The sequence below is a fragment of the Trichomycterus rosablanca genome, chromosome 5 (assembly GCF_030014385.1).
Source record: "Trichomycterus rosablanca isolate fTriRos1 chromosome 5, fTriRos1.hap1, whole genome shotgun sequence".
In the NCBI taxonomy this organism is placed as follows: domain Eukaryota; kingdom Metazoa; phylum Chordata; class Actinopteri; order Siluriformes; family Trichomycteridae; genus Trichomycterus; species Trichomycterus rosablanca.
In genome coordinates this window covers 1,723,729-1,750,525 of record NC_085992.1, presented here as the reverse complement: position 1 = coordinate 1,750,525, position 26,797 = coordinate 1,723,729, and the positions used below count along the sequence as shown (strand labels likewise).

Below are 26,797 nucleotides of genomic sequence, written 5' to 3'. Positions count from 1 at the left end.
ACATCATGGTGGAATGAGTGTGAGATTGAAGGAACATCATGGTGGAATGAGTGTATGGTTGGAGGAACATCATGGTGGAATGAGTGTGAGATTGAAGGAACATCATGGTGGAATGAGTGTGTGGTTGGAGGAACATCATGGTGGAATGAGTGTGAGATTGAAGGAACATCATGGTGGAATGAGTGTGTGGTTGGAGGAACATCATGGTGGAATGAGTGTGAGGTTGGAGGAACATCATGGTGGAATGAGTGTGAGATTGAAGGAACATCATGGTGGAATGAGTGTGTGGTTGGAGGAACATCATGGTGGAATGAGTGTGAGATTGAAGGAACATCATGGTGGAATGAGTGTGTGGTTGGAGGAACATCATGGTGGAATGAGTGTGAGATTGAAGGAACATCATGGTGGAATGAGTGTGTGGTTGGAGGAACATCATGGTGGAATGAGTGTGAGATTGAAGGAACATCATGGAGGAATGAGTGTGAGATTGAAGGAACATCATGGTGGAATGAGTGTATGGTTGGAGGAACATCATGGTGGAATGAGTGTGAGATTGAAGGAACATCATGGTGGAATGAGTGTGTGGTTGGAGGAACATCATGGTGGAATGAGTGTGAGATTGAAGGAACATCATGGTGGAATGAGTGTGTGGTTGGAGGAACATCATGGAGGAATGAGTGTATGGTTGAGGAACATCAGGGTCAGTTTGGAGACTTTAATGACCGAATGGTGATTTTGCTCTCAGCGCTCTTCCGCCACCTGCTGGTAGTGAAGTGTTACTGCATCCTGATTCTCCTCATAATGTCAGGTTACATGTGTGATTACTGTGAGCCAGTAAACGTTCCATCACCGAGCAATCCGTATCTAATCAATCCCAATAATCAATCACACCAAATCACAGTAATCAATCCCAATAATTAATCACAACATTTCCAATAATCACAATAATTAATCACTCCCAGTAATTCCAATAATCAATCACAACAATCCCAATAATCACAGTAATCAATCACAGTAATCAATCCCAATAATGACAGTAATCACTCCCAGTAATTCCAATAATCAATCACAACAATCCCAATAACCACAATCACTTCCAACAATCCCAATAATCAATCACAATTATAAATGTCAATAAACATTCCCCATGAAATAAAATTGTGTTTTTATTTGTCTCTGTCTCTGTCCGTTTGTCTGTCTGTTTTTCTTTGTTCATCTGTTTGTGTGTGACTGTCTGTGTTTGTCTGTCTGTGTCTGACTGTCTGTGTTTGTCTGTCTGTGTCTGTCTGTGTTTGTCTGTCTGTGTTTGTCTGTCTGTGTCTGTGTTTGTCTGTCTGTGTCTGACTGTCTGTGTTTGTCTGTCTGTGTCTGACTTTCTGTGTTTGTCTGTATTTGTCTGTCTGTGTCTGACTGTCTGTGTTTGTCTGTCTGTGTTTCTCTGTGTCTGACTGTCTGTGTTTGTCTGTCTGTGTCTGACTTTCTGTGTTTGTCTGTGTTTCTCTGTCTGTCTGACTGTCTGTGTTTGTCTGTCTGTGTTTCTCTGTCTGTGTCTGACTTTCTGTGTTTGTCTGTCTGTGTCTGACTTTCTGTGTCTGACTCTGTGTTTGTCTGTCTGTGTCTGACTGTCTGTGTTTGTCTGTCTGTGTTTGTCTGTCTGTGTCTGACTGTGTGTCTGTCTGTTTTTCTTTGTTTGTCTGTTTGTGTTTGTTTTTCAGTAGGTCTATGTCTGTTTGTCTGTCTGTCTGTGTATTTCTGTGCATCTGTGTTTGTCTCTATTTTATTAAAGTTTAAAGACACTCAACATCCAATCTGACGGCGCTTGAGAGAAACGAGAAAAACCACCTAAATCCAGGTGAGTAAAGCTTGCTGCCAGAGGGGCGTCTACAGAGCACTGAATAACTGGTCTGAACACAGATACACTCTCACACACACACACACACACACACACATACACTCTAATACACACACACACACACACACACACTCACACACACACTCACACACATTCAGTCTTTCATACACATATACACACTCATACACACACACATTCAGTCACTAATACACACAGATATACACACTTATACACACATACACACCGATGTGCATACACACATAAACATACACACAGAAACAAATACACACACACACACCAACACACACTGATATACACACATATGCAGCCATACACACATTCATACACACACACACACACACCTATACACACAAACACTCACACACACAGCAGCCATCTTCTTCCCAAGTCGTAACGGCAGGTGTAACCATGGCAACGTAATCGCAACTCATGCTGATGAGCTCAACGGTTCTGCAGAGACAGAAATGTGTGTGTGTGTGTGTGTGTAAATCTGCATGTGTGTGTGTGTGTGTGTGTGTGTGTGTGTGTGTAAATCTGCATGTGTGTGTGTGTGTGTGTGTGTGTGTGATTTTGAAGACAAATTCCAGAGTGAACAGCAGTAATACGGGGACGTCAGTACAAGCGTCCGGCCGGTGGTCCTGATGGTGCGTCAGGGTGAATTATTACACACACGAGGACGACGGTCATCTCTCAACGCGCTCCGGTTCAGACTTTTATTTTGTAGGTGGTACGAACCAGCGTGAAAAGCGTCGGACTGGAGATGGAGCTCCGCCCTGCATCTGAGCAGCTACCGGTAAAGAATAAATGACCGAAAACAATCTCGGCTCTGCTACCGGTTGGCTGGGCGCCCCCTGGTGCCTGAAGCAGACAAAATCAGCCTCTAGTCAGCTGGGTGGTAAAAGACGGGACTAAAAATGGGTGGGGTCTTCGATTCTGTGTAAGGACCCTGGTTAGTACCCTGAGGCGCCTGTACAGAAGTGGAGGAACATGGAGATCAGCCGATCCACCAAAGCACGGGCGAATGAGAAGGAATCGGTAAAGGGCGCACGCCTCATGAAATTCAGATCGCTGCTGCAATTGCGACCTCTGGTGGCTGCTCGAGGTGCTGCACACAGACGGTGAATAATGGACAGCAGTGCGCGATACTGATACCAGTGTGAACCTGCCTCGTACGGGTGAAAAGAAGTGGTCGGCAACTGTGTCTGCGCACGTGTCGAAGGGGGCGTGGTAGGTACAACCCTCCTCAGTCAGCAGCAGTAGAGGAGTTACAACTGGGAAGTGGATATGACTAATTCGGGAGGAAAAGGGAAATGCATATATTTTTTAATTATCTGTGAGTGTGGCTTGGTGGTTCGGTGGGTAGCACTGTTGCCTTACAGCAAGAAGGTCCTGGGTTCAAATCCCAAGTGGAGCAGTCCGGCTCCTTTATTAATGTGGAATAATGTGCAAGTGAGGCCTGCAGTTCTTGTATGACATCCTGGATGAGTTCTCAATGCGTTCTTGGTGAAATTCCAGCTCTTGTGAAGGTTCCCCACTGTTCCATGTTTTCTCCAGTTGTGGATAATGGCTCTCACTGTGGTTCTCAGGAGTCCCAGAGCCTTAGAATTTGAATCTCTTTAGATCGAGGCTGCTTCTGAGACCTTCTAGCCTGCTTCACGTTGCCAGATCCGATGCTCACTCTCTCCGCGGCGATGATTTGTGTTCCTCGGATCGTTTCCCTCTATTCTTCGCTCTCGGTTCTCCTCCCTTTCCTGCCATTGATAATGTGAAGTGTATGTTGTGGCATCGGTTCCTTTTCCTGCTGGTCCTCACGCCTTCCTTCCTCCTCCCGCCTGCAGAGGAAAAGCGCTCGGCGTGGTGGGACCCCGTAATGTCATCCCAAGTCCCGTCATGCGCAAGTTCATGGACGTCCCATTCCGAACCCGCAGCCGTTAAAAACAAGTCTGGTACTGATGTTAGACGAGGTCTGGCTCACAATCGACGTTTCAATTCACCTTAAAAGTGTTTAATCGTCTGCAGGCCGCTGAAGTCAAAGCGTTTATAAATCATTTACAGCATTCAGCAGAAGCTCTTTAAGATCCAGAACGACCTACAGAAGTTCCTCTCTCAGTAAACATTTTCTTCTCATTCTGGAACAAATATAGACGAGTCTAGGAACTCAAATCTGCTGGAACCTTGTTAAAACAAAGGATAATGTCCTCGGTTCATCCCCAGGTGGGGCGATCCGGGTCCTTTCTGTGTGGAGTTTGCATGTTCTCCCCGTGTCTGCGTGGGTTTCCTCCGGGAGCTCCGGTTTCCTCCCACAGTCCAAAAACATGCAGTCAGGTTAATTGGAGACACTGAATTGTCCTATAGCTACCCGGCCGCTAGGATGCATAAACCAGTGCACTGTAGTGCCGGTCCCAAGCCCGGATAAATAGGGAGGGTCATGTCTGGAAGTCAATAATGCGGATCATGATCAGGTGAGGAAATAGAACGTCAGTACACGCAGGGTAAGTGCTTAGTAAGGGCAGTAGAGCAGTGGTAGCTCAGCGGTTAAGGTACTGGACTAGTAATCAGAAGGTTCCTGGTTCAAGCCTCACTACTACCAAGTTGCCACTGTTGGACCCCTGAGCAAGACCCTCAAACTGTATTCAGTCATAAATATAAGTGGCTCTGGATGAAAGCGTCTGCTAATTGCCACAAATGTAAATGTAGTGAAACATGATGAACCTCGTTATCGACTCCACCACCTCGGTGCAGGAACAGAGGAGAACCTCGAGTTCTGATGGGTGGATCAAGACAAGCCAGACGTGTCTCTAAGGGTGCGTGGTACACATCAGGGCTTAATGAGTTCTCTACAGTAGGTCAAGGTCCGTTTTTGGGTTTATAGGCGAGCATCATTGTTTACGGAGAATCCATGCGGCTACAGAAAGCAGCTGAAAACAGTGCAGCGGTGGGGCGACTTGGCATCACTTGGGTTCATTGGAAACCCTTGGACTGTTTGGATCTTGGAGAGGGTCGCACGTTCAAGTCCAGCCTCGTAATCTCGAGAGACTGGATGAGAACCTGAGTGGCTTCCATAGAGAGGAACGGACGAATCTTTCTGATGTCGTACATGAGGAACCAGCCGGCTGTCCAGTCAACACCAAGCCAATGGGTGTGGCTGATTCTCCCGAGCTTATTACTCAGTAAGGCTGTCCACATACTTTTAGCTATACTGTGCGAACTGTGTACTGTGTCGGAACCAGAGATGTTCACAAGTCACAAAATATGAGTCACGAGTCTTTAGGCTAGAGTCCGAGTCAAGTCACGAGTCAATATAATAAACACAAAACATATATTGGAAATGTAGCGTAGAAATAAAGAAATAATCAGTAAGTTCAGATAAAAACAACAACAGATTAGCGAGTGTATTTAGCCGTTTTACTTCGTGTCTTTACTTTCCTCCTCATTGTGTAAATGAATGTAATTTCTGTAACAAGAAGGTTCCAGTTAAAAGCTTCAACTGATACGTTTTGTTTTCATTACAGAACAAAAGCGCTCGATAAATCACGGCACAGCGGCCAAAATCCCAAACACGGCAAAAACAATCATAACCGCTGCTTACCTTAGCTTCTGTTCTTCCAGACGCTATTACATTTATAAGCGTGCGTCCCATTAGGAATTGTATTTGTTATTTTGTAAATGTGCTTATAATTAAAAACCTCCAAACTTTTCCCGGTGGTGAAGTAAAACAGGAAGTCGTTAGAAAGCCGATCGAGCGTTTCATTACCGCGTCATCTGTGTGACGCAAACTGAATAAATGCAAATAACAGCATTTCTTACTAACAATTACAATCAGAAGCTCTGATTGGTTCAGAAAGCGCTCTTTCAACCGTTAGCGCCGATTCTGTAGGAGCGTTCCATTCACCCCGGTCGTTACTGTGAAGTGCACTACGTAGGGTACTCCACCATTTTAAGTAGGGAGCGACGCTTCATCACTACGCCGGAAGCTGGCTGGAACATTTACACATTGCGTGCGTTGCGGGTTAAGACGGCCGGAGCGTTATTATTATTAGAGAGCAGAAAATGACACGATCAGAATGATGTTGGATCATATATATATACGTATATATATATATATATAATAATCACACGTAACTAATGTTGCTGACTTTTGTTGTATACGAGTCATTTTTTGCGAGTCATGAGTCGAGTCTGAGTCATTTGAAACGAGTCCGAGTCGAGTCTGAAGTCGCTGTGTGACTATCTCTGGTCGGAACGACATAATCAATGTTTGATCTGGTTTGATTAGTTCATCAGGGCGTCTATGACCATTTTTCTGAGTTTTCTGAGTGTAATGAAACTCATAAGTTTGAAGCAAAATAAAATCACTTTGAGTGGATTAAGTTACTGTGGGTAATTTTGTGCCCCATGTGACCCACAGTCATGTGACCATGATCCTTACAAAGCATGTCTGTTTATTCCTGTAGTTTTATTATAATTGTTCCTTTAATCAGTCGGTAAGATCGTGTTGTTTTATGGACTTCATTTTTCAATCATTTGATCCTGGACGGGGCACAAATCCCCACACACACACACGGCAGCATCATTGTTTTACAGAGAATCCATGCGGCTACAGAAAGCAGCTGAAGGCAGCGCAGCAGTGGAGCGATGTGGCATCACTTGGCATCACGGGGCACAAATCCACACACACACACACACGTAGCCAATGTCCAGTCCATAGCACTGCTCAGATTCGAACCCATAACTAGGCTAGGGTAATACACCAAGGGCCAAGGACAGATACACCAAGTTCTTTCAATGCAGAGAAGATGTAGATGAAGTTCTACCCACCCACACCTAGATAAGGGTTGTGGGACTGAACATGAAGACTACAGAAGCGCTCTGTTATCAGGCCACCTTTGGGTTTATCGAAAGAGGAAGTGGCAGATTTGGGTGGAAGAAATTCAGAAAGGACGACCTACAGGACCTGGAATGACCCCGGTTCTACCTGATGTCCTAATGTGACCCTAACGTTCTCCTTCACATCTGACTAAATCACGTCAGTGTCGGATCGTCCCACATTTTACAGTCCTTTAATAATTACACCTGTGAGACGACATTGTTTAGGAAAAAGCCCCAGAACTCCTGGTCCGTGTCCTCCTTAGAAATCTGAAACCTGATCACCTGCACATCCGTGAGAAAGCCTCCGCCCCGCACCGTCACGGCTCCCGTTAACGTGATAATGAAAGGCTGCTCGAGTACAAACGTCTGTGGTCGATGCTCCAGGTTCTTCGTGCACCTCCAGCTCCCTACACGACATCAGAACCTCCAGACGTGTGATTATGTACAATTACGCTCCAGCGGGAGAAAGTCGTTTCCTGGCTGATGCCCATCATCTCGTCCGACGTGTTTAATCTAGCACGGAGCAAAAGCTTTGAAACTGAATTAAAAGGTTGGAGCTCTACACGTTCGTCTCTGCTTCCGACATAAACACCAACAACGAGCACTTTAAAGTACCTGGAGGTCGCAATTTTGCAGTAAGTGCTCTAGATGCAAATTTTCAACTAGTGTTACCTTAAAACTTGACGTCAGTCGGTTCTGGGAGTGGCGTCGAGTTTTAAAGACGTTGAGTTTCGAGGTATTTTCCCCCATAAGGATGTTTGTGAAACCTGTTAATGCGTCCATGGTCCCGTGGAGCTGCAGATATTTTAGTCTCATGTAAAATAATGAGGTTGTTTTTGACACTTAAACACTGAAAATAACACAAATATAATATAAACACACTGAAATACAATTACTAACAGTTACACATCAATAAAAATACAATAAAAGCTGCACTTTAGTTTTACTTCTTTATTGTTTCCTGACGCTTCTTAATGGAGGAGATGCTCAATGTTGGAATACCGTATTTCCTTCAGCACCGGCGCATTCACATAATAAGTGACAAAACCGATTTAGCACTGTTGAGTGTCTGTAAACAAAACTTACCGTGACTTACTGTAGTAAAACAGCGAGTGAGGAATGTGATGAGTGGAGGAACTTATGAGCAGTAATAATGAAGAGAAGTTTAGTGCTCCTGTCTCCTTCTTTTACTACATTAAACCACGTTAAGCTTTATTTTCAACCAGAAACGTTTTAGACTCTGGGAGAAGCTGATTCTGATTCTCACCGTTTCTCAGAAGCTGGAGCTGTAACACAAGTTTAAAAGTGAAACAGGGAGGAGAATCCAGATAAACACAGATACATGTGGAGCTGTAACCCTGGATCTGACGCTTATTCCACACTGATGCAGATTCAGCTCAGAGGCGGTCACACACGCGTCGAGTTTAAGGGTAGAAATTCCTCCACGAGGGGCGTCGAGTTTCAAAGATTTTGAGTTTAGGGGACGTCGGGTTACAAGGTACCGCTGTAATAGAAAGAGTAGAACGAGATTGTTTTCCTGTCTCGCTACTCAGTCAGTCTCTGTACGCCAACTGTTCCACGTTACAAGGTCATTTTTTCCCTTTAATGCGAAATAACATTCTGTTTCATTTATATGCATTTCATTAAGTACAAATAGATGTAGGACCTTCACTATTGAATTCCAAACTGCTCCTGAAAGCATCATTCATGGATCGGGTTTTCATGGTCATGCTGCTGGCCACACAAGCCTAAAAACAGCATGTGGTGCCATCCTAAATCCTAATGAATTGTACCAAGAATACCAAGTCTGTGCTGCTGAAGTTCCTCCACACCAGACTCTTCAAACCACGTCTTTATGGACGTCACTTTGTGCACAGGGGTTCGATCATTCTGGAACAGGAACGGCTGAGCACCTGAACGAATATCAGTATGAGTGTCCACATACTTTTGGTCAGCATATATACGTCGTGTAGCAGGTTAGGTCAGCGCTACAGCCTGGACAATAGACGTTTTGTGAGGATGATGATGGGGGTGTTTATTACATTCCCCACACAGGTCACGCTGACAAGACCGGCAGGTTTAATAAAGCAGAGCCAGTTAAGGTGGACTTTTTAAGGTAGAGCATACGAGATCGTGAACTTTACGTGCTTTAGGAACAAATTGGACTTAAATCCTTTCATCCCAGCTTCACTTCAAACGTGCTGAAGAACAGAAGAACAGAGGAATGACAACATCAACCATCAGTGCCAAGTTCCACCACAAATCCAGAACCTCGGGACGGAGAAGCCACCGCTCCAGAGTTTCCTTAGGAATAAATCCTGTTGTACTGATTAACAGAATTCCTTTACACTCACGCCAAACAGAAGTGGAAGAGTGACGCCCAGTTAGGGATTACCTCTGACCTGACCTCAATTTCAGCTGCCCACGTTCACATGCTACACACTTTCCAAACCTCAGAACCCACACGTAGCTCAGGCTTCAGGTTCTCCTGAGCTCGGAGGACTGAAACATCTCATGACCCGACCTCACTACACAGGAAAGCACTGAAAGCAACAAGTGTGTGTGTGTGTGTGTGTGTGTGTGTGTGTGTGTGTGTTTTGCTTATCACTCATGGGAGGCCCATTTCACCAGTTTCTCACCCTTGAAACGACTGTTTGTCCAGTAGATATACGCTACAAATAGAAAAGTATTGGGACGCCCTTCTAATTACTGAATTCATGTGTTTTAGCCACAACAGTTGCCAACAGGTGTAATAAATTAATTATATGCTTCCAACTTTGCAGCAACAGTTTAGGGAAGGTCCTTTCCTATCCAAGCATGACTGTACCACTGTGCACAAAGCAACCTGAGCCTCACACAACAGCTTTGAAATTTACATTATCCAAAGCGACTCACTTTAAACCCACTTGGCATGAACACAGTCTGAGCAATTGAGGCTCAAATGCCTCGCTCAAGGGCCCAACAGTGGCAACCTGGCAGTGGTGGGGCTTAAACCAGCGACCTTTCGATTACTAGTCCACTACCTTACCCGCTAGGCTACAACTGGAACTGAGATTTAAACCCAAGCACACAGAGTCCTAACCTAACCCCCTTTTGGAATGAACACATTTGGGATGAATTGGAATCCTGATTGTGAGCCAGACCTTCTTATTCAACTGTTGCATCAGTTCCTGACCTAACTAACGTTCACACACACACTCTTTTGGAAGCCCAGGGGCGGCACGGTGGCTAAGTGGGTAGCACTGTCACCTCACAGCAAGAAGGTCCTGGGTTCGATCCCCAGGTGGGGCGGTCTGGGTCCTTTCTGTGTGGAGTTTGCATGTTCTCCCAGTGCCTGCGTGGGTTTACTCCGGGTGCTCCGGTTTCCTCCCACAGTCCAAAGACATGCAAGTGAGGTGAATTGGAAATACTAAATTGTCCATGACTGTGTTTGATATAACCTTGTGAACTGAAGAACCTTGTGTGAAGATAAACTACCGTTTCCTGTCATGTATATAACCAAAAGTGTAAAACATGACGTTAAAATCCTAATAAACAAACAATTGGAAGCCCAGCCAGAAGACTGAAAGGGGAGGTGACTGCATTTTGATAGGATGTCCAAAAAGAATAGATCTATATGGCAAAAAGTATTTGGACACCCGAGCATGAGATAAACAATATATATTTAAAACCTCAATCGAACGTCTAGAATTAGTGGCTACCAAAAAAACTCTCATTCTGTCACAGTCAGGAAGAGAAAACACTTGGTGTTGAGGTGAGAAGAACCATTTAGAACCTTTAGATCTTTCAAAAAGACTTGAACAGTTAAACGTTGAGGAACATTTTGCAGAAACGTGTGTTTATTTATTTACGTAAGTGTAAAAAAAATTAATTTTTTGGAAGTCCAAATGCTTCTCACCAAACCACCAGAAGCTTCATGGACTAAATAGCCAAATACTGAAAGTCTTATCCTGTAGAAACCAAGCTGGAAACCAAAAGCTCTGGAGATGAAAAGAACCATTGAAATCTATGGAGGAATAGTAGAGTAGAAATAGCTCAAACTAGAAGTTAGCCATTGATGAAAACATTGAGGAACCTTTTTGTGGAGGTATGGTAAAATTAGATTGTGCAACATTACATCAAGTGCCTCATCAGAAAACCAAAACCACCAGAACGTCTAATTTGGGAAAAGCCCAGAAAGTAAACCATAAGCTCTTCTGAAGCAGCTGAGAACATTATATCGTTCACAGGGTTCCTTAAATAGGAGTAGATCTAACCACAACCTTGGTCTATCAATTGAGGAACCTCAAATTCTCACCACAACAACAAGGACACAGCTGAAGACTGAACAGCTTTAGAACCCAGAACGTCAGAACGGTACAGAATGTACTCCACCAGACTGATGAAGCTCCACCAGACTCACCTATACACTTGATCTCGAAGCCTCGCGGTGGTTTGAGAGCCCTTCGAGTCCATCCCTCCCTGAGCACCTCCAAGTGGTCCTCCTTGCCCTGGATGAGCAGGACATGTTCGTCTATCCACCCCAGAAAGAAGGTCTCCGCTATGGCGTCCGTCACCTTCTTGTTCCAGAAGTGCTGCATGTTCTCGGATTTGAAGTCGGCGAAGATCTCGTAGCCCGTGTGATGGTGCTGGAGCTCGTCGGCGACCGCGGGAGAGTCATCGGTTCCGACCCGGCTCAGCACGATGGCCAGGGAGTGGGGCGCGATCTGCAGGAACTTCTCCATCCCGGCTGGTTCCTTCAGCTGGTTCCTCACAGGCAGGCCAGGCGCTCCACACTACAGCCGCGCTGCGCACTGGGTGCTGCTGAGGAACCAGGAGACCGATGCATGGCACTGGGTGCTGCCAGCCCGACGGGTCCACCAAGGGTCTGCTCAAATCTCACCGATTCACGCGCAATCTGGATGCATGACTGCATGTGGTCTCACAGCGGGGTTCCGATCCTGATGAAGCGCAGCTCTGCTCGGTAAATATGCAGCACAGACCTGCATCGTGAATCGGGCACTACGGGGACGCGTTAAAAAAGCACCGGCACACTCACACCGCGAATCGTGCGCCTGTAAAAAACACAGTTTATAATCCACCGCAGGATGAGCAGCTTCTCCCGACAGCGCGTCGTTCACGATACGATCCGGTGATCCGATGTGATCACACAGCGCCCGACCCGACCGACCGACCGACCGACCCGACAGCTCCAGACTAGAGACGCTCCGTCTCCGGTGAAGCGCGAGATGAGAGAGGAGGCGCGCGCGCGCGCGCACCGTGCAGATGTTCCACTCGCTCCACCTACTGGAATCCATCCGCACTGCCAGAAGAGGGTCTGACTATCACCCCCACCAAACATATCAGAGAGGCTTTATTATTTATTTATTTATTTATTTATTTATTTATTTATTTATTTATTTATTTTAACGTCATGTTTTACACTTTGGTTCCATTCATGACAGGACAATAGTTACTGCTCACACAAGGTTCATCAGTTCTAGTTTAATGGCAAACAGTCGTGGACAATTTTCTATCTCTAATTCACCTCACTTGCACGTCTTTGGACTGTCGGATGAAACCGGAGCACCCGCAGGAAACCCACGCAGACACGGGGAGAACATGCAAACTCCACACAGCTGATGGGTCGAACCCAGGACCTTCTTGCTGTGAGGCGACAGTGCTACCCACCGAGCCACCGTTTATTGTCGTTTTTATTTTTAATGTTTTAAGTATTATTTTAATTCAGCTTCGTCGTTTCAAATAAAAAACAATTTCATTCAGAACATTTGCAAAAATGAGTGAAATTAAAAAATAAACTGCTGTAAAATTCTGGTTTCCTAAAATGTTTGGTAATCACTGATGTGTTTAACAATCATTTAACAAAGAAGAAAATTAGCTCTTTATTTTATTTGATCATTTTAATTGTATATTATGTATTTTATTATTTTACATTTTATTTAATAACATTTTATTATATTATATATTTTATTTTGTAAAATACTTTCCTAAATAACATTTTAAAACATATAATATATTACATTTCCTACATTAATTACATAATTTATATACAATATAATTTTTTCATAATAGTTTACTAACATTATGATAATAATATTTTTATATTTTATTATATTGTATTCTTATAAGTCATGTGATGGATTGGCGCCGTCCTGCCTTACACCTATTGTCTCACCAGTGGAACCGGACCTGCCGCGACCCTGACCAGGATAAAGTGAGTAATGAAAATTAAATTAAATATTGTATATTTTATTATATAATACTCCATTAGGTAAATGTTATTCATTTAAATTAAATATATGTATGACAACTACAGTACACTGATTATAATTGTTAGCAGAAACTTTATACATTTTTTACAATATTTTTATACAATCATTTAATTTTTTGTTTATTATTATTCTTTATATCCTGTGACTATTACAAGTATTTTCATTATTAATTAATTAATAAATAAACAATTTATTCATTCCTCACTAACTGCTTCATCCTTGTCAGGGATTTGGTGGGTCCATGCAGCGCCACTGGGTACAAAGCAGAATCTCACCCTGGACAGGCCACTAATCCACTACAGAACATCACAGTCACTCACTACTAAAAGAAATTTGAATCAGCCAATCCACCTTCTGCATTTCTGAGGAGACTGAAGGTGAAAATAATGTAAGGTTGCTATAATGTTCTTACCATGACGGACTGTATTTGCTTTTTGTCCGAACATAACGAGACTCCTGCTGAGCATAATGACGTCTGTAGTTCAGTTTCTCTGCCAGCAACTCCTGGGTAGATTCACTAAAGTTTGCTTTACTTTAATGGCAGCGACTCTCACAGCGGTTTGGTGACTGATCAGGAAATTATAGTTGAACAGGCGTTAAAAGTATGTGGACAGACCTCCTAATTATTCCTAATAAATCAATTATACAGTATAAAGAAAATGATGCGTTCCCAACAGTTTAGGGAAGGCCCTTTTCTGTTCCAGCATGACTGCACCCCTGTGCACAAAGCACAAGCTCTCAACAGCTCTAAAATGAATCGGAACATCGACTGATACATCAGCGCCCAGCCATACAAACTGTCATCTTTTGACAAAATGGGCACAAATTCCCACAGGCATACTTCAAAGTCTAGTGGTCTGTATGAAAGTACACGGAGTTTGTAAGCTTGCAGCTAGAACAGTCTCCACTCATTTAGGGAATCTGTCCTGTCTGTGAATGTGATGAAGGGGCAGCTGTAGCCTAGCGGTTGAGGTACTGGACTAGTAATCAGAAGGTCACTGGTTCAAGCCTCAGCACTGCCAGGTTGCTGCTGTTGGGCCCTTGAGCAAGGCCCTTAACCCTCAATTGCTCAGACTGTATGCTGTCACGGTACTGTAAGTCACTTTGGATAAAAGCGTCTCCTAAATGCTGAAAATGTAAATTCATATATTTATTTATTAGTGAGAAGGGAAGGAGGCCTGACTCTTAGTCAATGTTCCAATGCATGCCAAAAATGCTCAGAGAGGACAGCAAAATGGTCAGATCGTGTCATTATGGACATGTGGTGTACATGCAGGTGTTTTGGGATGAAGGAGCACAAATGTATTCATATAAGAGACGATGAGAGACGAAAGCACAGGTTTATTTAAATACACAAAATATACTGGAAAAAAAAAAAACAACACAAGATAAATTTTACACCCGGTGGACAAAATAATGGAAACGACGAGCTGTTCTCTGATCGGAAGACCTGCTGATTTCCAAACTCACGTCGAAACGTAAATAGAAACGCGCGCGTGACGTTAAACCCTGTCGCGAAACCCACTCGCCGCGTCTCCCCCCCGCGAACGCGACGTCCGGTACGACGAAAAAATAAAGTCTGAAGACGTCTCGGTATCTTACAAACACTGGCGGCAGTTTCGGGAGTCCGTTCCAGCCCCCTCGAGGCCTCGGAGACCTAAAGAGAGACGGGGGGGGCGAGGGGGGGGGGGGGGGGGGGGAGCACCAGAGTGATGAACGTTACCACTGAAGGTGTCAGGAGAGCCGTCAAGATCAGATTTCTAACCGTGGAACCACCTTATAACATGGTAAACCACCTGAATCCTACACGTACACGACCGCTCAGTCGTGAGGTTCCATCGTCATCAGGTTCTAGTTCCTTCACACACCCCCTTCAAACAGGCGTGAAGGCAGCGGACACTTCCTGACCCCATGCTTTAATGTACGGAGGATCACGCTACACTCTCTGCACTCCTCCACCACTCATGTTGTGCCTTACTTTAATGGAACACTAGGAGGCGCTGTGTTGTGTCTTCTGATTCTGGACAGACATTTAGGAGAGGTCAGTAGGAGTTCATGGGTAGGTTCTCAGATGTCCTCCGCACACCGGTCGCCGGCCAGGCGCGAGAGGGGACAGAAAAGCTGACGTTAAGGGACGTTATTTTAGGTGTTGGAAACTCTATGGACGGCTTTTACCAGGCTAAACATCTCAGCAGACATGACTGGACTCTCCTGTACACGAATCCCGTGAGTCTGACCCACTACCTGGACCTGCGGTCCTTCTTGGGCCTCTCTGTGCTTTTGTCCATGGTCTTTTCACTATCCCCCCTGCACTTGGGGCAGTACCACTTGCCCTTGGGCTTGTAGGTGAGTCCGACGCAGGAGAAGTGGAACCACTCGATGGGACACTGCTCGTTATCGCAGCCGATCATCTCGCCGTAGGAGACCTGCTCGCACAGGCAGTACGTGGGCTCGTTGGGGTCGACGTTGAACTCCACGGCGGGCGAGACGTCGCGCTCCTGCTTTTTCGAGCGCTTCTTCTTCTTGGCCGACTTGGACTTCTTCTCGCGCGGCTGCTGGGCCGCCGGCGGCGGCGGCGGCGGCGGCTCGTCCGCGGCGTCGTCCAGGGCGCCGTTGGCCCCGTTGGCGCCGTAGCACGAGTCGCGGCTCTCGCTGTTGCGGTGCCGGCGCGGCCTGCGGGACGGCGCGCGCTCCGCCGGCGCGTTGGCGGCGGCGGCGCCGCCCGCCGTCTCCTGGCGCGGCTTCTCGGCCGACCGCTCGGCCTCCGCCGGGTCCAGGAAGCAGGGCGAGTGCGCCTCCATCTGGCGGGAACGGTTCTCCACCACCTCCATCATCTGGGTGACCACGTGGATCTTCTCGTCGCCGAGCTCCTGGCTGCTGATGAGCGCCCGCTGCAGCTGGACCTGGAGACGCTTCCGCTGGGCGCCGTCCGCCTCCTTCTTGTACTTCTCGAACACCTCGTCCACCTCCTTTAGGATTTCTGGGTCACACACACACACAAAAAAAGTGTTCACACCGTCTGTCTGACCTGAATCGGGGGCGTCCGATCTTATCCGCAGAGATACGACGTAGCTTCAGGTTTTTATATCGATCGGAGCAGCCACGCCCACCTTGTACAGGACGACATTAGACACACCTGGTTTACCTGACCTGTACAGGTGTGTTAGGAATAAAACCATCACCTGGATCAGATTTATCAGGTTATGGATCTAGGTCATGCTCAGGGGCCCAACAGTCTCAGGTGAAGGCTTGACCCAACGACGCTTCAATTAACGGTCATAAGTATGTGGACACCTGACCATCGTAGAGCGTCAACTACAGACGCTCCTTTGAGAAGACTGTGGGAATTTGTGCCCATTCGATCAAAAGACGACAGCATTTGTATGAACGGCTGTTGAGTGGGGCTGTGGTCAGGGCTCTGTGCAGGCCACTGGAGTTTCTTTCACCTGAAAACAGGGGCACAGACTTCCCTAAACTGTTGCTGCAAAGTCCTTTAGAAGGGACTTTGTAAACGAGGTTTGGGGGGGTTCTTCCTGCCCCAGGTAAACAGACCAGGGTTCCAGTGACACTGCAGGTGTGTGCAGTCAATCTATCCCTATTTATATGGACACCGAGAGACTAGAACTTCCTACAAAGCGCCGGATGGATCATCCGAGCGGCTGTATGCAGAATGTGATCCAGTTATTGAATCTGAGAAGCTGCTCTGACGTACAGGAGTAGTGATGATCGTACTGGCGATATTATCACGATATTAATACCGTTTAGTCAAACCTAAAGTGTGTTTTATGGGACAGACAGACAGACAGCCATCATGGCTGAGATGGTTGGTGGTGTAATAATACTGGCTTTTAAAAGCAGAATGCAGCAAGATGGCTGATGAAGGATCCCAGATCTACACAAATCCACACAAACAAACAACAACAGAACAAGAATAAACACAAATATCGATTAAAATCAACGAACAAAAAGCAACTTTATGGAGGCAGGAATAAGCGAGGAGCTTGATGAGACTATAAACTACACATAATAAGGAGTAAAGTGAATATAAAGCGTGTATTATTAGTGATATTTAGGGCTAAATGAAGGAGCCATTACCCTGATATTTGGTGTCGATTTCTCTGAGCAGTGAAACATTTCTCTGGATGTCCAGAGGAAGCGACTCCACACACTCCAGATAATCCTCCACATAGCTCACCAGCTGAGATTTATCCACGCTCGGATAATGTCCTAACATCCTAACACACCAGCATTAAGCGCTTTTGGAGTATTTAAAGCGGAATATGGCGCGTTTTCTCGGACATAAGGCTGAATAAACAGCGCTGAGCTCTTCGCTTCGGCCGGGCTGCCTTTCCACACAACTCCCCTCTAACAAAACTAGCGCTGCTGCGCATGCGCAGACTCCTCCCCGAGGGAAGTTGCCGCGTTTGGTGATTTGCAAAATGATTCTCTGTCTTCGAATCGAATCGCTCGGTTCGGTTCACTGAAATGATTCACTCGTTTATTTATATAAGTCGATTCCCGCAGGCATGCTTCGATCGATTGATTTACTGATTACAAATGTGAATTTATAATAATAAAAATACAAATAAATAATAATAATAATAATAATACAATTAATAATAATCGCTCGGTTCGGTTCACAAAAATGATTCACTCCTTTATAAAGTTGATTCTCGGAGTCATCCTTCGATTGATTTATTTACTGATTTAAAATGTGAATTTATCATAATAATACTGATAATAATAATAATGATAATAATAGTAATAATAATAATAATAATAATACAATTAATAATCGCTGGGTTCGGTTCACTGAAATGATTCACTCGTTTATTTATATAAGTCGATTCCCGGAGTCATCCATCGATTGATTTATTTACTGATTTAAAATGTAAATTTATCTTATTAATAATAATAATAATCGCTCGGTTCGGTTCACTAAAATGATTCACTCCTTTAAAAAGTCGATTCTCGGAGTCATCCATTGATCGATTTGCTTACTGATTTAAAATGTGAATTTATAATAATAATAATAATAATAATAATAATAAAACAATTAATAATAATCGCTCGGTTCGGTTCACTGAAATGATTCACTGGTTTATTAAGTCGATTCTCGGAGTTACTATTACCGATTTAAAATGTGAATTGATTTTAACTAAACTGCCAGTAGCAGCAAAAACACATTCTCAGAGAGTTTTAAGCTCTTCAGCAATGTTACCGGCTTAAAAAATTAAGTATCAATGGAGGAAAATTAGATTTAAACAAATCTTCAAGACTAGTGATTCAGTAGAGTCGGCACACTGTGACGATTCACACTAAAAGATTCATTTCGCATGCCAATCTTCCGTCACTACTACAGACCCTTTTGGGTAGCTCCAGTTTCTGCCTGTCCTAAAATCATACCAACTCTCCGGCACCACAGACTTCTCAGTGGTACAAACACTTCAGCATTTATTCAGTTTATATTCCATAAATGTTCATATAGATATAACTTAATTTAGAATTGAGTTAACCTTAACTGTCCGAGAATAATAATTATAATACCTAGCAGTAAAATGTTTTGTAATACTGCAGGTTAGGTCCTCAGTTCTTAAACTATTAAAAATTCTTAATAACAGTAAAGCTGATGGAACATGGTGCTAAACATTTCTCTGTCTCAGATAAATAAAACTAAACGTGTTTATATTAACAAAAGTACAGTAAAGTTGGTCAGTGAAAACACTGGAAATCTCTTCTTTCTACTTTTATCATTTAAATGATGAGTCAAGAGAATTTACACATCACTGATTCTTATTATTACAAAATGTCCCAACTTTTCTAGAGATTGAAAAGATTACAATAAATGTTATGTGTTTATCTTCATCATTGTTGTTATTAATGTTTGTTTTGTTTCACATTGCCATTATTGTTCTGTTGGAGAGAATCAGTAGATGAAAGGGTGTTAAATGCTTTTCCAGACTGTGTAATAATAATAATAATAATAATAACAACAATAATAAAAATAATAACGATAATAATAATAGTAGTAATAATAGTAATAACAACTAGGGCTGGGTATTGCCACTAATTTCCTGGATCGATTCGATTCCGATTCACAAGGTCCCGATTCGATTCGATCTTCGATCTTCGATTTTCGATTCGATTTTCGATTCAATTTCGATTCAACACATTTAGGCATATTTGAGTTACATTAACAGGTTTTGTTTAAATATGTACAGATGTTCACAGAACAAATGTGATAACTGTACAAAGAACATTTATTATTAAAAATATTTGTTTTTACATAAATAATTAATCCAAAACAAAAAACAGTAACATTAATTTTTTTATTATTATTATTTTACATGTCTGACATGCTACAACAGTGTACATGTAATGTAAACATACACCGGGCTGTTGCACAGCTTATGCCAAGTTCACACTACACGACTTTCTGATTTGCCGGTCCGGGTCGCTGTACAGTTCACACTGCACGACTAATCGGTGATAGGGGGTTTCACACTACACCATCTATCACCAGGAAGAATCTCAGATGAGTCTGTCTGCTCTCCCAAACTACTGTAACCGAGTGTCTTAGTAATGCACTGGATTAATAAAGGAACAAATACACGGCACATAACAGATCGTCGGGAGCATAAAACTTTATTCACCTTCTCTGTTATGGTACAGAACAGACGCGCGCTAGAGTCAGCACGTTAGCCGAACATGGAGCTTCTGCCATGCTGAACTGATGTGCAGGTCAGATCTCGTTGCACGAAAAAACAGCGGCTGGTCACGCGAGATTAAAAGAGGTAACAGATCTCCGTGCACACCGTAAAAAGGGGCGTATTTAAAAGATCGATCTCGCGTTTATATGAATCGATATCGGATCATTCAAATAAAGATCGATTCGAATCGAAAAATCGATTTTATAAACCCACCCCTAATAACAACAATAATAATAATAATAAATAAATAAAGCGCACCCTGAGAATGTGTAATAATAACAATAATAATAATAATAAATAAATAAATAAAGCGCATCCTGAGACTATGTAATAATAATAATAATAATAAATAAATAAACAAAGCGCATCCTGAGACTATGTAATAATAATAATAATAATAATAATAATAATAAATAAATAAATAAATAAAGCGCATCCTGAGACTATGTAATAATAATAATAATAAATAAATAAATAAAGCGCATCCTGAGACTATGTAATAATAATAATAATAAATAAATAAACAAAGCGCATCCTGAGACTATGTAATAATAATAATAATAATAATAATAATAATAAATAAATAAATAAATAAAGCGCATCCTGAGACTATGTAATAATAATAATAATAAATAAATAAATAAAGCGCATCCTGAGACTATGTAATAATAATAATAATAATAATAATGATAATAATAATAATAATAAATAAATAAATAAATAAATAAAGCGCATCCTGAGACTATGTAATAATAATAATAATAATAATAATGATAATAATAATAATAATAAATAAATAAAGCGCATCCTGAGACTGTTATAATAATAATAATAATAATAATAATAATAATAATAAATAAAGCGCATCCTGAGACTGTAATAATAATAATAATAATAATAATAATAAATAAATAAATAAAGCGCATCCTGAGACTATGTAATAATAATCATAATAATAAATAAATAAACAAAGCGCATCCTGAGAATGTGTAATAATAATTATAATAAAATAATGAATAATAATAAATAAATAAAGCGGATCCTGAGACTATGTAATAATAATAATAATAATAAATAAAGCGCATCCTGAGACTATGTAATAATAATAATAATAATAATAATAATAATAATAATGATAATAAAATAAAGCGCATCCTGAGAATGAGCCCCGTTCTGTAACATCACCTGCATTTCTCTTGGACTGACTAACATGAGCTGTGTTGTACCCTGCTCGGTCGGAAGTGACGTCTCGGCAGAGGCGGTACCGTTTCAGCGTCATGATCGCGGTTCAGGCGGAGCATTTCTGCTCAGTGTCCGGGGACTTTCCCCTAAGCACGCGGGAGAAACTGCGTTCTCAGTCTGTAGCTTAGATAGCAAGTTTTCAGGCATGCGCACTGAGAGCAGCGTTACTCTCAGCTTATATACGAGAGTGTCTGTGTAGCGTTTTACATGACGGTAAGTAAAGTGTTGCCGAATAAAAAAGTGTCAATTAATATTCTTATTTTAAAATCGATTAGCTTATTTAGCAAAAATATAGAATATAGATTTTTTTCTGTCTTAGTCTTGTGTTCCTTCCGACATCTTACACTTTTGAAGACAAAACGGTATGCAAATTAGGTACTCGAATCGACTACTCTGATTGGCTCATTCTTCATTCATCCGTTCTAGTTTATTTTAGCACCGCTATATCCTGGTCAGGGTCTTGGTGGGTCCGATTCTTTAGACGAAATGAATTAATGAATGCCTTTATTTGTCATATATACGTATACACGAGTACAGTACAATGAAATTATTTTTCCGCATATCCCTGCTTGTCTGGAAGCTGGGGTCAGTTATTGTACGGGGCCCCTGGAGCTGAGAGGGTTAAGGGCCTTGCTTAAGGACCCAACAGTGGCTGCATGGCGGAGCTGGGATTAGAACTCTCAACCTTTCAATTGATAGCCCAAAGCTCTACCCACTAGGCACCCCGGACAGATAGCCAGTCCATCACGGGGCGCACACACCCAAACACTTTCTAGTAGGTCCAATTAACCCGACTGGATGTCTTTTTACCTGGAGGAAACCCAAATGGACACGGAGAACATGCAAACTCCACAAAAAAAAGAATCTAACTACATTAATAATGGTACTTACACCAATCAGCCATAACATTAAAACCACCTCCTTGTTTCTACACTCACTGTCCATTTTATCAGCTCCACTTACCATATAGAAGCACTTTGTAGTTCTACAATTACTGACTGTAGTCCATCTGTTTCTCTACATGCTTTGTTAGAACCACCACAGAGCAGGTATTATTTAGGTGGTGGATGATTCTCAGCACTGCTGTGACACTGACATGGTGGTGGTGTGTTAGTGTGTGTTGTGCTGGTATGAGTGGATCAGACACAGCAGCGCTGCTGGAGGTTTTAAATACCGTGTCCACTCACTGTCCACTCTATTAGACACTCCTACCTAGTCGGTCCACCTTGTAGATGTAAAGTCAGAGACGATCGCTCGTCTATTGCTGCTGTTTGAGTCGGTCATCTTCTAGACTTTCATCAGTGGTCACAGGACGCTGCCCACGGGGCGCTGTTGGCTGGATGTTTTTGGTTGGTGGACGATTCTCAGTCCAGCAGTGACAGTGAGGTGTTTAAAAACTCCAGCAGCGCTGCTGCGTCTGATCCACTCATACCAGCACAACACACACTAACACACCACCACCATGTCAGTGTCACTGCAGTGCTGAGAATCATTCACCACCTAAATAATACCTGCTCTGTGGAGGTCCTGACCATTGAAGAACAGCATGAAAGGGGGTAACAAAGCATGCAGAGAAACAGATGGACTACAGTCAGTAATTGTAGAACTACAAAGTGCTTCTATATGGTAAGTGGAGCTGATAACATGGACAGTGAGTGTAGAAACAAGGAGGTGGTTTTAATGTTATGGCTGATTGGTGTATATTACTACTTTTTCGTGTCCTTCATGCCTCTTTTTGTTTCATTTTCCCGGATTATACTGTATGTGGGGAACGATCTTGTGTGGGATGATCCCCACAGGATCCCTCCTCTCTCCGTCATTAGGCAGTCTACACTGGTGCTGTAATGCATGTAACACCCTAGTAATTTGGAAAAAAACATGAAATGTGATCCAGGCTTGCTTACATAAGCTTCACGGTGGTTATAAAGGAGTGAGGAGTAGAAGGGGGCGTTTAGACTTCCAGCAGATCCAAACCAGCACAGCAAACACCAAAAACCAACCAGGGGGAAAAGGGTAACGTTGTTTTTTTACACTCCAGTTTTACTCTTTTAACATTTATTTATCAGTATTATTACAGATCAAAGTTACCCATAAAACTTTAAAGACGACTTTTGTGCATGTAAAGAGTTTTGTATATACGTACAGGCATTGGTTGAATTTCATAACAGTCTTAGAGGTTTGACCACACGTCTCTGTGCAAAAAGAACTACATTTTTAGTTTTTTTAATGATCTGTCTGGTTAAAATGAGCATCAATCAATCTTACTTATTAGTTGGTTTGGTTTGTGACTAGTAACAAACTTCAGTCTAGCTTTAAAATGCCCAAGTCAAGTCAGATGAAATGTATTTATAAAGTGCTTTTTACAATCAACATCGTCTCAGAGCAGCTTTACAGATTCTAGGATTAAAAACTCCTGATAAGCAGCTGAGGTCGACTCAACAGGGACCTTTATCTTGCTTCTGTGGCCTTTAAAAAAAAAAAAAAAGACCAGATATGTATAACTAAAATGATTTCTAATATACAGTAATTTCTAAGTGAAAAGTTAATGATCTGGACATCGTGGGGTCACGGCTGATTCCCAACACATCCAGCAGTCCAGCAGCCTCGAATTTACGGGCTTCAGCCTCAAATAAAAGTGTTCACGTCACAGCCATCGGAGTAAAAACACAGAATAGGTGTTTAAAGTATTAAAATAATTAATGATACAACGTCAACAGAGCAGATTACAGCGTGAGACTCTGCCCACATCGTTTTTACATCATAACTGAACGACCTGGTTTGTACAGGCTAATAAAACTACCAAGTACATTGATGATTCTTGGATTACTTCTGACTATCTAGACAAATGTCTACACTCACTGTCCATTTTATCAGCTCCACTTACCATATAGAAGCTCTTTGTAGTTCTACAATTACTGACTGTAGTCCATCTGTTTCTCTGCATGCTTTGTTACCCCCCTTTCATGCTGGTACCACAGAGCAGGTATTATTTAGGTGGTGGATGATTCTCAGCACTGCAGTGACACTGACATGGTGGTGGTGTGTTAGTGTGTGTTGTGCTGGTATGAGTGGATCAGACACAGCAGCGCTGCTGGAGTTTTTAAACACTTCACTGTCACTGCTGGACTGTGAATAATCCACCAACCAAAAATATCCAGCCAACAGCACCCCGTGGGCAGCGTCCTGTGACCACTGATGAAGGTCTAGAAGATGAGCGACTCAAACAGCAGCAATAGATGAGCGATCGTCTCTGACTTTACATCTACAAGGTGGACCGACTAGGCAGGAGTGTCTAATAGAGTGGACAGTGAGTGGACACGGTGTTTAAAAACTCCAGTCATACCAGCACCATGTCAGTGTCACTGCAGTGCTGAGAATCATCCACCATCTTAATAATACCTGCTCTGTGGGGGTCCTGACCATTGAAGAACAGGGTGAAAGGGGGTAACAAAGCATGCAGAGAAACAGATGGACTACAGTCAGTAATTGTAGAACTACAAAGTGCTTCTATATGGTAAGTGGAGCTGATAAAATGGACAGTGAGTGCAGAAACAAGGAGGTGGTTTTAATGTTATGGCTGTTCGGTGTAAGTTGCTGTATGACAAAGAAGTCTGAAGGGTCTGGGTTCGATTTCTGTGCATGTTCTCCATGTGTTTACTTTGGCCCCAAAGACATGCAGTCATGTCAATTGAAGCTGTGTGTGTGTGTGTGTGTCTACTCTGTCCAGGGTGTGTCCTGCCTTTCGCCCAATTAATCAGACCCACCGCGACCCTGACCAGAATAAAGCAGTGGTAAAACAAATGAATTACTGAATGAATGACGTTCTGATTTTCTTTCCGTTCTTCAGGAATAAGAAGAGATGAAGCCCACTGTGCATTACACCCTGATGGTTTTGCTTAGCGTTTTGTTTAGCAGAATCACCCTGAGCGAGGCGACTTCGGGCTGCGCGTTCCAGCCTGAAAACAAAACAAGGTCTCTTTATGCCGCCTGCAGGATGCACCCGAACACCCAGCTCGCCCCTGGCATGCCCAAAGTGTACGGCCAGGTCCTTTTCAAACAAAGCGACCCAGAGGAAGGGTTAGCGGTGAGGTTCAGACTGCACGGCCTGCCTCCATCGGCTACTCAGTTAAGAGCCATACACATTCACCAGTACGGAGACCTCAGCGAGGGCTGCGCCTCCACCGGCGGGCATTACAACCCGTTAGGAGTCGACCACCCTAACCATCCGGGAGATTTCGGCAACTTCATAGCTCAGAAGGGGAAGATTCGCAGGTGTGTCTACTCCAAAGCTACTCTACACGGCGAGCTGTCGGTCCTCGGCAGGGCCGTGGTGATCCATGAGAAGCAGGATGACATGGGAAAAGGACACGATGCAGGAAGTCTGCTGCACGGCAACGCAGGGGGCCGACTGGCATGCTGTGTGATCGGAATAACCAGTCCGACACTGTGGGACAAATATCACAACTGAACTGGAGAAACAGTCTGGCCAAAAGTATCCCAGTCGTGATATAACCATGTGTTTGGATCATTTTACAAACTTCTCAGTCTTGCATTAACCCTGTCTCAACTTTTCTGGACTGTACCACATCATATGAGTATTTAGCAGATATATTTACCACAGTAAATAATGTTATTCAGGTATTTACAAGGATATTTACAACAAAGTAAAAGACTATTTACAAATGAGCAAAAGTATTCACATTACCACCAAATACATGCTTGCCCACACATAATCACCACTCTGAGCAAAAATATTCACACCCTGACCAAATACATACAGTACTTGCACACTCAATATCACATATCTTACCAAAAGTATTCAACCCCCACCCCTACACACACATTTTCTACCACTGCTACCCTGCAATAACACTCACATATTTATATATAGTTTCCAGCAGTGTGTATAAGTAATTGCACCTTTCTGATTGTCTCTGCTATTGCACATTTGTCACACAGACACCTCCTGAAGTCCTGGGTTTGATCCTCTGGAACTGTTTGTGAGTGTATTTTTTATGCACTGTGGTTTCCTCTTACTTCCCAAATATGTGTAGAAGGTAAACTAACCCTATTAAAATGCACTTGTGTATGAATAAGTAAAAGAGTTTATATATGTGTGTGTTTTGCCTATTAATGAACTGTGTAGGTTATGTTACTGCATTGCGTCTGAAGTTTGTGGCTGCTAACGGACTCACTTTGACCATGACCAAAATAAAGCACTTGGTAAACATCAGTAAATGAAATGTGAAATTGCAATAAACAAACATGAAACTAAACCACAGTGGAGTGTTTTTCTTTGTGTGTGTGATTGCTTCAGAAAAGAATAGCACTCGCTTGCTCTGTTCTTGGGGGGCAAAAAGAAAATCTGAGGGGGAATTCAGATCATGATTATGATTGTTAAATTATAGAGTTAATAAATAGTAAATTAAGGAGATTGCTTAAAACTATAACACAACACAAGCCATAACCTAGTGGTTAGGGTACTAGACTAATAATTAGAAGATCGCTGGTTCAAGCCAGGTTGCTGCTGTTGGACCCTTGAGCAAGGCCCTTAACCCTCAATTGCTCAGACTGTATACTGTAACTGTACTGTAAGTTGCTTTGGATAAAGGCGTCTGCTAAATGCTGAAAATGTAAATGTACAGCATTTTATCAAAATGAAGGCAATAATATAAACGTTTTATTGACAAATGTTAAGTACTGATAATTTATTGGCACATAATTAAATCTCAAAAGCGCATTAAACTACATATTTAATAATACACAGCTTATACTTTGTGTAAAAAGTTATATACTATTACTGCCGACGTCAACTTGAAAACACGTTTGAC

General features: G+C 42.8%; 3 protein-coding genes across 5 annotated transcripts in view; 1 reads left to right on the top strand and 2 right to left on the bottom strand.

The window, feature by feature from the left end:
- The window catches only part of stox2a (storkhead box 2a), a 43,658-nt gene extending 31,738 nt beyond the window's left edge, over positions 1-11,920 (bottom strand). For both annotated transcript variants that reach the window (XR_010012424.1, XM_062995494.1), the window contains exon 1: positions 11,145-11,920. Coding sequence is in view for 1 of the 2 variants with exons in the window: in XM_062995494.1 (XP_062851564.1) it covers positions 11,145-11,466 (322 nt within the window). In the remaining variant the exon portion in view is untranslated. The remainder of the gene's footprint in view (positions 1-11,144) is intronic.
- A 2,415-nt stretch (positions 11,921-14,335) lies between these two features.
- On the bottom strand, positions 14,336-17,351 carry ing2 (inhibitor of growth family, member 2). 2 transcript variants are annotated; one of them, XM_062994751.1, is made up of 3 exons: positions 17,110-17,351; positions 16,786-16,906; positions 14,336-15,994 (listed from the first exon to the last, which is right to left on the bottom strand). In XM_062994751.1, exons 1-3 carry the CDS (start codon positions 17,200-17,202, stop codon positions 15,255-15,257), a joined length of 954 nt encoding a protein of 317 aa, XP_062850821.1. In that variant the 5' UTR covers positions 17,203-17,351; the 3' UTR covers positions 14,336-15,254. The 2 variants fall into 2 exon arrangements, with proteins under 2 accessions (XP_062850821.1, XP_062850822.1); XM_062994752.1 differs by lacking the exon at positions 16,786-16,906.
- Positions 17,352-22,927: 5,576 nt separating this feature from the next.
- Positions 22,928-26,242, top strand: sod3b (superoxide dismutase 3, extracellular b). The gene is made up of 2 exons (XM_062994750.1): positions 22,928-22,979; positions 24,814-26,242. The coding sequence occupies exon 2, from the start codon at positions 24,826-24,828 to the stop codon at positions 25,432-25,434; it is 609 nt and encodes a 202-aa protein (XP_062850820.1). The 5' UTR covers positions 22,928-22,979; positions 24,814-24,825; the 3' UTR covers positions 25,435-26,242.
- The last annotated feature ends 555 nt before the right edge of the window (positions 26,243-26,797 follow it).